Source organism: Haliaeetus leucocephalus, unplaced genomic scaffold (assembly GCF_000737465.1).
Source record: "Haliaeetus leucocephalus isolate CR32 unplaced genomic scaffold, Haliaeetus_leucocephalus-4.0 Scaffold741, whole genome shotgun sequence".
Lineage (NCBI taxonomy): Eukaryota > Metazoa > Chordata > Aves > Accipitriformes > Accipitridae > Haliaeetus > Haliaeetus leucocephalus.
Genome location: NW_010973177.1, coordinates 41,902 through 52,616, shown reverse-complemented (window position 1 = coordinate 52,616; position 10,715 = coordinate 41,902). Strand labels below are relative to the sequence as shown.

At 48.6% G+C, this 10,715-nt stretch overlaps 1 protein-coding gene across 1 annotated transcript; it reads left to right on the top strand.

Moving 5' to 3' along the window:
* The first annotated feature begins 5,038 nt into the window (after window positions 1-5,038).
* FABP1 (fatty acid binding protein 1, liver) lies at window positions 5,039-8,923 on the top strand. Its single transcript, XM_010580740.1, has 4 exons — window positions 5,039-5,141; window positions 6,099-6,271; window positions 8,146-8,238; window positions 8,771-8,923. The coding sequence occupies exons 1-4, from the start codon at window positions 5,075-5,077 to the stop codon at window positions 8,819-8,821; spliced, it is 384 nt and encodes a 127-aa protein (XP_010579042.1). The 5' UTR covers window positions 5,039-5,074; the 3' UTR covers window positions 8,822-8,923.
* Window positions 8,924-10,715: the final 1,792 nt, after the last annotated feature.

Genomic DNA, 10,715 nt, shown 5'->3' with positions numbered 1-10,715 from the left:
CCTTTGTAAAAAAGATGACAAGGGCTGAGGGCTGGCCTTTGCTGAATTTTGGCATTAATGAAAAGCTTAATCAAGCAGCAGGGCTCCGTACAAGCTGCCGCTTTCGGCAGTCTTATCAAGGCTCTGATAATGGCATATCTAATCTAAACCAATATGAACTGGTGCTTGCATGTCTACGGCTTGGAAGTTACAGCTTGGAGGCAGCCAGCACCCAGGAGACTGCCACAGCTGTTTTAAAAAGAGAAAAATGTGGGAAAGGTGCCGTATTTCATCTCAGTGCTGTCTTGGTAATGCAGCACAATGAAAACTTGGTGGAAACCAAGAGGGACAGAGAGTTGACGGTGGCAGCAGCATCTTTTCCCATCCCATCCAACCTTTTGAAGCAATGCAGTCATGTGGCCTGCTGAAGAAACCTTTGTTCCTCAAGGTTAAAGATAATCAGACCAAAGATGTGAAAACTAGGCAGCAGACCAAGTTCCCAGGTACAAGCAGAGCAGAAAGAGATCACCCAAGCAATAATATGGGTTGAGAAAGAGGGAAGCCCACCTGGGGATCTGTGATTGGCAAGCTTGTGACCAAGCTCTTCAAAAAATGGCTAGGGGTTTTGGGGTGTCCAACTGGACCTGCATTAGAGAAATCCATGACTAAATCAGCAAAAGCCCTGGCTTGTAGCCTTTCACATTTGGGCTAAGAAAATTTCAGGGTAGAGCCCAGTCCCAGATTCCCAAAGCACTGAGGTGAAACCAAAGGCTTCACAAAGTCTGGGGAGTCATTGGTGGGATGGATAAGAAGAGCAGGAGAGATAGGGGAGAGGTGCGTGAAGACATTCCCAGACCTCCACAAGGCTGCCAGGTACCCCGTGTTGGGCTAGAATGAAGTGCTTCTCACCACACAGCGCTCCAGCTGTAAAGTCCCTTTCATAGTTCAGAGCTTAAATAAGAGCTCTAGTTCAAACTGGAGGAAGCAGAGAAGGATTTTTGCTGCAGGAGCCCTGAGACTCTAAATCCTGTTCCCCACCATAATGTCCAAATCCTCAAGAAGAAGTGCACGTAGGAGGGTGATTTCCCAGTGCCCTGGCAGATGTGGAGTAAAAGTGGGAGCTGGAACTGGGAATCCCAGGGAAGGGTTGAGGGAAGGTGATAACAGCCTGCAACAGCTCCACGGGCAGCTACAGAGACGACAGGGCCAAACTCTTTTTGATTACGGCAGATGTTACAACATGAGGCACTGGCCACAAATTGCACTTTGGGAGGTTTGGGTTGAGCACCTCTTTTTCAAGAGCTGGGTGGCGCAGCCCCAGGATGGGTACCCAGAGAGGCAGAGAAGGTGGTTTTTGAGGTTTCGCCAAAGCCACGGCTGAGCTGATCTGTTGGTGGTGGTGGTCTTGCTTTGAGCAGGAGGGTGAACCAGAGACCTTCAGAGGTCCCTCTCAAAGCGGCATTTCTCTGATTCATCACCTTGGGACACAGAGCATTCGGATACCTCCATGGCTAGGAGAGAACTGAGAAGATTTGCATGTCCATATCTTCGATTCAGGTGCGAAAAGCAGAAATGAGACACTTGGTCCTTTTTTTCTGAAAAGCTTCTAAGATCCTACGCTTTATTTTCAAAGCAACTTAAACACAAAAGTACCCGCTGGCTTCCCACAAGACATGGCTTCCTCAACAATTTTTGAAAATGATCCATGCCTTTTCCTCTTTCTACAAACCGTGTCCAGGTTTTAGGGTATGGATTTAGTCTTAATCAAATGGTCAGTTGACTTGGCCTTCTGTTAATGTAAATCAGGTGCATTTTCTTGGCCCTGGAAAGCTAAAATGATGTCATGTTTTAAAAGATCCTGTATTCTGGTGGGGAGATGTACAAGTATTCTGAACTTTGCTATTGAGATTAAGTTTATCTCACCCGCTGTTTGCTCAGCAGGCCTGGCTAGATAATAATTACCCTGGCCAAATTTCATTCAGTAAAGGTTTCTTCTTTTTTTATAAGAATTTCTGCATTTCTTTACTAGGGGAAATAAAAGCACACAAGTCTGACAGAACACTTGCAGGCAAAACAAAGAGGTTTTATTTTTGATCATTGATCAAAAATCAGCTGGTTGCATTCCAAACTTGCCAGCAGTGATCCATAGTCCACATTTATCCAACACACCGAAGCTGGGTGCATAGATATTTTATATCTATCCACAATAAGTAGAAGAGGAGAGGATACCTGCAGAAAACAACTTGGGTCCCAAATGGGGTGAATTCTCTCATGAGTTGCCTGTTTCTGCCAACTACTCAAACAATTTCTGCCCAATTACCAAGAGAGTCCTGAATAATTATATCCCCCTTTTAACATTTGATGGGTGACATCCAGACCTTAGGAGCCTGGCCTGCCCAGAGGGAGTTCTCACCCAGTTTCTGGTGGTTTTCTAAGTGGTTTAGCTCCAGATTAGGCACGATAACCATTTAAAAGACTGTGGTACAAAACCTGGTGGGCTTTTCCAAATCCTGTCTTAGGCTCAGGTCTCATTAGCTTGGTGGTTGTAGCTCCTTTCAAGCTGGAATGGGTCTCCCAGGGAGACTGTGAACCTGGGAAGTCTGTGGTGGCTGAGATGTCAGGCTTCCTCAGGGGCTGGGGAAGATAAGATGCTCCTTCAAGCACCTAAGATTGGTTTCATCTTGGATAATATGAAACATTTACAAATGCCCTAGGCATGTAGGCTTCATTTGGAGAGGCTGGAGGGGGATAGGCAGCCCTGGGACACTACTCATGACGTGTTTCTCCTATTTCTCTCTTTCGACTTACCTCGATGTCAGCTCAGAGGTACTCATGGCACTGGACATGGCTGAGATTACCTGAGAAAGGTCTCTCCCTACTGACTTAGTGGAGTCACTTCACTAAGTGACTTCTCCCTAGCCTGCATGCGGAAATGGGTGACAACTGGGCATTCCCCCCCGGCACTGGGATGTGGTCAGATGTGGTCGGTCTGGGAGTGCATCTCGCTGAAAAATGAATGGAAACCACAACTCCAGGCTGCTCCGGTTGATGATGGTGGGGCAAAAATGAGGCGTGCAGAGCTGGAGCTTTCCCATGGTGATCACCCCATAGTGCATTGGGAGCGCTGGGCTCCAAAATGAGTCAGATGATAGAAAAATATTCAGGTGTTTTTTTCAGGTCTGAATCTCTCTCCCCACTGTGCAAAGAGAGGGGACCCGAATTGCCTGGAGGAGCTGCTGGAGGTCCAGGGCATGAATGAGTGGGAGGCACACGTGTGCTTCCAGGTGGTCCGTGGCTGGAGGACATTGCCTGGTGGGAGGCAGGGAACTACCAGCTTGGGGTGCTGCCAGGACCTGGCCGGAGAGGTCAGTCACCACTGTCCCCATGAAGAAGACATTGAAAAGGGACATGTGGCAGCACGGCCTCACGTGACCCCAGGGTATTCACCCAGGGTGGGGGAAAAAATGAAATGCAATTCCTAAGGTGATGTCATTCCTGTTGGGAAGCGGGGGATAAAAGGGAAAAAAGCTGAAAAGCTGTTTGTTTGGAGAAATTGCTGAATCAGCCCACCTTCCCATGAGTGCTCTCTGAACCTGCCTGACGCCCTCCATGGTTTGGAGGGGTGATGTCCCCTATGGACATCCCCCCCCCAGTCAACTTCACCTACCACCCACCCCACCGGCAGAGTTCTTCCCTCTCCTGCCTTGTCAGGCAGACACGGCCTGTACTAATTAACCAGAAACTGAGGCTAAATCTAGCCCTGGCAGTGTCACTGCTCACCACTGCAGCACAGAGCGTGGAGGAGGGCGGCAGCCCCGGGCTGAGCCTGAAGGAGTGGGACAGTCAGCTGCAGAGGGCTCTGACACCATCTCCACTGGAAGGAGACAGGGTTTTTTTCGTGCTTATCCATGATTTCACTTTAAAAAAGCCAAAGATGCTATGAGAAGGCAGAATGGAAGAATTGCAAAGAGGAGAAGGCATGTGAGTGAAAAAGGGGAAAATCCCTGAGCTGGTGACTTTGGGAGGCAGGAGAAATTCATTGGGGCAGAGGATGAGATGGGAGCAAGAAGGTGAGCCTGGGAGTCCAGACCCAGAGGGTGGATGCTCAGACGCTGTGCAGCAACTCGGGATGCTCAGCCGAGGGGACCACACTGGGAGAGGAGACCAGCCCCGAGTCCTGCTTTGGAGGGAGGAATTGGGCTCAGCTTGGAGGCTGCCGCTGGCCCTAATTTTGATGTGGCGTTTGGGAGAAATTCAGCTCTGAGGGCTGGGATGCTCCTTCAGTACACGAGTGACTGTGGCTCCTCTGGGGAAAGGAGAGGAAAGGCGGTTTTAGTGGTGGCTCCTGGCAATAGCCTTGCTAGATGACTAATGGCACTGGTCCATCTATCCACATGAAACCCCTTTCTTGGAGGCAAGGCCATAGTGATGGAGTCTGAATTAAACTGCAGCCTTCAGTGTGGGCCAATTCAAGCCCAGGATTTCATTTTGAGACGTGTTTTCTCCTTAGGGGACAATGATGATTTTGTGACTACTGCTACATCTGGGTTACACCAAAACCCACCATTACAGAGGACCACTAGGCATCTGAAGGAATGAGCAAGTTAGTGTCTGCCAGCGTGCAGTCACTACTCTTCATGCCAGTGCTAAAGACCCAGCGTGCACATATCAGTGAATAGAGACCCCACCGGTGTCAGCTCCAGGGGACACCATAATCTTTCACTGCTTTCTCCTCTTCCAGATGTGCACTTCCAGATGCAAGCTGATTAGATGATTTGGCTCGTTCCTCTGATAATTGATCTCTTTGCACAATTTTTTTTTAAATAATTGTTTATGGATGCCACGTTGCTACCTCCATAAAACGGGTTTACGGAATTTTCCCTGCCCCCACGTTTTAAATTGAGGTCTGTAAAATGTAGAGCAATTTATCACTGACCATTGCCCAGTTTTATGTTAATGTTTGAACATGGCCATAAAAGAATTACATCATCTTACCTCTGACCAACTTTTAAGGCAAAAGGACCTTATAAAACCAAGCTCTGCTTACCAGCAAGGCACCTTCTCTTGTGTTGGGAGCACAGAGAGCTTTTCCATCATGAGCTTCACTGGAAAGTACGAACTCCAGTCCCAGGAAAATTTTGAGCCTTTTATGAAAGCCCTTGGTAAGTGCCTGCATGAGCTATGTGCTGCTTTGCCTCTGCAGATCCCACTAATATTTGGGAAACTACCTGTGCTGATGATGTAGATTGAAAACATCTCTCAGATTTCCTATTTCTGTCTGTGATCTTGCAATTGTTGGGGCTTTTTAAATGTATGTGCGTGGAGATGTGATCTCAAAATAGAGGAGAAAGCATCTCTCTGGCTGGTGGCTGGAGGTCAGGAGATGCTGGGTGAAATTTTATGGCTTGCAGGAAAATGGTCCCAGCAAGCTCTGCAGCCACAGGCCAGCACAACAGAGTGCTGCACACACGTGATAAGCCAGCAGGACCTTGGTGGCTTAGGGCAGCTATAGATCTGCTCTGTCAGGCTGTGAAAGTTGATGGCGAGCAGGACATCGCTCAGCCCACCGTGCTGCTGCTTAGCGATGCTACAAAGCCCCAGATTCCACCATTCGTCGGAAAAATAGTCAGGTTGTTTAAATGCTTAATGATGAATGTGGCTAGCTAGATTTCCACCAGTGTCCATGCCAGGGAAGGTGCTCCTGCAGAGATTCAGGAGGCTTTGCACTAATTCTGCACAGTTATGTGCTGGAGGGGCTTTACCTGTCAGATCAGCTTCAGGCTTCGAGAGAAGACTTCAGTGAGCTGGGTCTGAGGGAGCCTGAATCTCATAAAAAACCCCACTTGGTTCTCCCATTCTGCCTCGATTTATTCCATTTTCTCTGCTTGCGTCTCAGTGAAAGAAAAAAAAACACAGGATTTTTTCTATCCGATTGATGCTTAGCCAGGGAGGTAGCTGTTCTGCTCCCAGCCAGGTCGGTGAGGCGAGGGAGATGTTTCCACACTGGAATAGAAATCCTCCCAGCTGTGAGTCCCCAAATCCTGCTACATTCATTCAGCAGTAGCAACCTGCCCACCAATGGCTCCAAGGTCCACCTAATGTCTCTTGTTCCCGGGCAGGGCTTCCCGATGATCAGATCCAGAAGGGCAAGGACATCAAGAGCATCTCAGAAATTGTACAGGATGGAAAAAAGTTCAAGATTACTGTGACCACTGGCTCCAAAGTGCTGCACAACGAGTTTGTCATCGGGGAGGAGTGTGAGATGGAGATGCTGACAGGAGAGAAAGTCAAGGTGAGTGATCAGCTCCTCCTCTGCCAAGGCTGCAGGGGCTCAGGGATATTAAATTTCCTTTCCAGCCATTCCCTCTGTACTTGAGCAAAGGGAATGACGAGACCACAAGTGTTTATCTGACACAGGGAAAAGACCTGGGTAATTCCCCAGCCTGGTTCTGTCTATCACAGTTTGTGTGCATGATTTAATATAATGGGAAGGGGCTAATTGCTGAAACCAAGTCTGCAGATGTGACACCCGCTGCCCTGCAGGTCCTCAGCAAGTCTCTTAGGGACACGTTTCTGAAAATGACAGTCCATTTCTGAGAAACTCAGAGCCTGAGACTCTGAAGTTCCCACCTCCCCTCTTTGCTTTTATAAAACAAGCTCCCCAACCGGCACTTCTGCAGATGAAGCCTTGCATTTCTAAAGCTATTTTAATAGCCAGTTTGGAAAACACTGGAAGCCAGTGTTTTAATAGCCCATTTGGAAAAGGAGGATAGAGATGCTTTGATAAGTTTTTCTGACAGCAAAAGGTCTGAAAGATTTGAGATGGAAAAGGGTTGACTTTCTGTCATGTTGCAACATGAAACATACTCCCACCTTTGTTTTGTTGACTTAAAGGTAGTGCAGGAAAGTCAGCCAATGAATCCTAAACCAATAAATCTCTCCTTTTAAGTCCCAGCAGCTGTTAGCTTCTCTGCTAGCCTTTTCCACTGCTTCTGTTTGTACTGGGTGAGATGATTTGGCAAGGTGATGATCCATCACCCTTCAAATTGGGTCAGCTCCCGTTCCTGGACATTAGTTTCCAATGGTTCATGAAATGTCAGGACAGCGCCACGGGCAAATATTGCCTCTCACCTCTACCTTGGGAGAAGATGATACTGCAGGGACTTTTGAAAGCAGGAGAGATGATCACCCAGTGAATTGGGCTCTTAGAGCCACACCAGCTATGTCACGATTTCCAGCATCACTGAATTCCCTTGCACATAAACTAGGGGGAAATGGCTGTTAGAAGAGTTTTACCCTCCATAAAGCAGCAGCTCAAGGGCAGATGAACATGTCTTCTAGCTGGACAGACAGATGAATAGAAATGGTTTTTGCTGCATTATTTATTTGAGTGATTTCAATGATCAGTGATAGCTGCCCTGGGGATGCCAGTGCTGTCTGTAGTCTCTGGGGGCAGAGACTCAGCAGAAGTGCCTGTCCCTCTGAGAGCTTTCCAGCCACAAATGAGTTTCTGAAAGCTCCTTAAATAGTTTCCCACCTTGACCAAGACTCCCCCCAGCCCCATACTGTCACCCAGCTCCCCGTCACCCCACCCCAAAGGAGGCTGCTGCAGCAATATGCAATAGGTGGGGGGTGGAGAGGAGGTGACATGGGATGCCCTGACCCAGCTCAGGTGGCTCTGCAGTCCTCTCCTTGGAGGCGTGCAGCTCCCCTTGGTCTGGGTGCTGCATGAGGAGCTGCCCCAAGGAGCATCAGGGCTGCATGGAGGCACCAGCATTGGCAGGGTGAAGAGCCTTCCTTCTTCTTCCTCGAAACTCATGTGTTGGTGTGATGCCAAGGGATGCCAAGGATCCCTGCTCTGGCATCTAACAGTGTGGGAGCCATGAGTCAGTCTCAATCTGAAGGGGAGAGAAGTAGGTACAGCAGCAAAATCACATCCCTGGAGAGGCCAAAGTAAACATCCATACACTTGTGTTGTAGTCACCACCACCACAATCCTCCCTCCTCCTCCTCCTCCCAGGAAAGCCAAAATCACCAGGGGAGAAGCTTACTCCAAACAGCTTGCAGAGGGGATGGTGGCAACTCAGTACAGAAGGGGAAGGACAAAATGCAAGGGTTGAGATGGTCTCCAGCAATAACGTGAATGCCTCTGTCTCCTTCTACCAGGCTGTTGTTCAGATGGAAGGTAACAACAGACTGGTCGCAAACCTGAAAGGGCTGAAATCTGTCACTGAACTCAACGGAGACACCATCATCAATGTAAGTGTAGAAGAGAAGGGCAATGGCTGGAGTAACGGTGCATACAGCTGCCTTCAGTGGCCTGGCCCTAGAAAGCCTACAGAGATGCTGGGGAACTTTGGGAGGTGCTGGAGATGAGCACGTGCTTGCACTCAGGCTCTGCAGCAAAAGTTGATCAGTTGGCCAGGCACTGAAGGCAGTTTTTCATTATAGTCCGATCCAAAATGTACTCTTTTAGACCCCAGTAGGCATTGCTGATCAAAGTTTCATATAATAAAGGCATGTTCTCACCCACCCAGCGGTATAGGTATGTATGTGTCTGGGCTTGGCACTTTTAAAGAGAGAGGTGCAGCAGACTGGTGCCAGTTGAGGGATGCCAGATTATTCCTATCTGCTTTGGGATATTCTTGAAGAAATCCAAAGCTTTAAAAATTCAGTTTGTAGGAGATAGACTGGGGACCAGTCTTGTTTTGGTTTGCAAGACCAGATCCTTTCCAAGCAGAGTTTGGAGCCAAGCACCATGAAAAGCTAACACTCTCCATTTGTTTTTCAGACACTGTCCATGGGAGACCTCACCTACAAGAGAATCAGCAAAAGAATCTAGAAACCCTGCACACGCCAATCATTTTACTGTGTAAAATCTGTCCATTAAAGTAAAATTTATATTAAAGGCCTCTTCATTATCATCAGCCTCTTCCGTGTTGCTATAAAGAGATGCAAGCCTTCAAAACTCACACAAGCCCTGGTAGAAATTGGGCAACAGGCTGAGCCAAAACTGTGCTCTTGTCAGTGAATGGAGCTGGGCTAGGGCACAGGCTCAGAGCCATTGAGTGACCCTCTGAGATGTGCTCCACGCCAATGAGTGTTCTTCCAGCCCTTTCCTGGGGAGACGTGTCAGGACCCTGCTGGGGATGTCCCGGTGGGTTGTGCACCCATGGCTGCCCTGGCTGGGTGGGTGGAGGAGCACTGGGCAGGGAAAGGGCTCTGTTCCATTTTCTTACAAACACGGCCAAAGTGACCACAAAGGGACTGGCAGGGCCAAAGGATGGGGTGGTTTAGATGGGCTCAAGGATATGTTAGTGATCCTGCCCAGAAAGCTGCCCTGGGGAAGAGACCAGCATGGGGGCAGTTCGGGTGTCCCAACTGCCATCTTCATCCTCACACCTCTGCAACAGGACCCAGCCCTACAGGCTTTGGCCACACCATCCTCACCTCCTCCCCATTCCTTCCCACCAGCAGGAGGGCCCCAGACAGCCTTCAGACTTGTCCAATGTGTGTTTCACCCCAAACCACACCTGATAAATTGGGTTGAACTGGAATTGAACACTTCTCCCAGGGTGAAATACAGGTTTTTTCCTGGCGGGAGATGGGTGCTGGTTGTTCACAGTGCAGATACAGAAGGAGCACCAAAGTCATCTCCCACACTCTTGCTTGGCACTGGAGGCTGGATGGAGATGTGGTTTGCTGATAACACAGGAGAGGAAACCCTTCTTAGCTGCCTTTTCCAAGCCCTGTGCTTTGATGACGATCGGGAATCATCACTGGGAAATTGGTATATGGCTGGTGTGATATACCTAGCTGGGATGATGTTCTTACAACTGCTCAAAGCTGACCAGGATGTTAGGAAAACACCACAAGTGCTTTCTCGACTCCTCCTGCAACCCCAGCATGTGCCACTAAAGGACCAATTTGTCCTCACGTGCATCTCTCCCATGACTCCTCTCTCCTCAGGGAAGGTTTCGATGTTACAGGTCAACATTGATCCTCATGCTGAGAATTGAACCAATATGGATTGTCACACTGGGCATCAGGTGGGCACCTCATGGACAAATGCAAGGGCTTAGCTCAATAGCGCCTAAAAAGCAGATGTTGGCCTCCAGTGAACTCATCTTAGATCTGGAGAAACATCAGCAAAATCACTGAGAAATGTCAAAGAGGAAAAGCCCCAGGTTTGTTTTCTTGCTATTCTGCTGAGGAGCAGGTAGGGCAGTCTTGAACAAACCGTCCCTTTTCATCTTGTGGCTGCCACTGAAGATCTGGAGCAAACCAGTTGGATTTTTAGGTGGGCAGAAAGCAAAGCCTGTTTTTTATCTAGAAATCCAGCCACTGCTTTTAGACTTTTCCTTAGCTCCGTTGGCTGCCCACTGGCAGCTAATCCATGGACTATCCCTTTTTTGCTCGGTGTAAAATTGATTAAGCACCTGTCTAAGCTGAAAGGCAGGTGCTGAAGGGCATCAGAGCCCCCAGCTCACCCTGAAGGTGAGCAAAGATGGATCCCCCTCCCTGGAAACTACTTGTTCAGTCAGAGCAATCCACACAGCCAGTGTACCACACCAGTGCAACTGGCTTCTGGCACGGACTCATCTCATGTCCATCTGCTGCCATCACTGCAGACGTTTTCTGATTTTTAACTAAGGAGACTAATTTACCATAATTAATTTATCCTGATGTAGGAATTCCACTTAGTCTCGCTTGCAAAGTGCCCACAGTTTGATGTT

What these genes read in the sequence shown, in the direction of transcription:
- FABP1 (XM_010580740.1), top strand. Translation starts at nt 5,075, where the DNA reads ATGAGCTTCACTGGAAAGTACGAACTCCAGTCCCAGGAAAATTTTGAG. An exon ending in GCCTTTTATGAAAGCCCTTG is followed by an intron (nt 5,142 to 6,098) that starts GTAAGTGCCTGC and finishes GTTCCCGGGCAG; the next exon opens with GGCTTCCCGATGATCAGATC. An exon ending in ACGGAGACACCATCATCAAT is followed by an intron (nt 8,239 to 8,770) that starts GTAAGTGTAGAA and finishes TTTGTTTTTCAG; the next exon opens with ACACTGTCCATGGGAGACCT.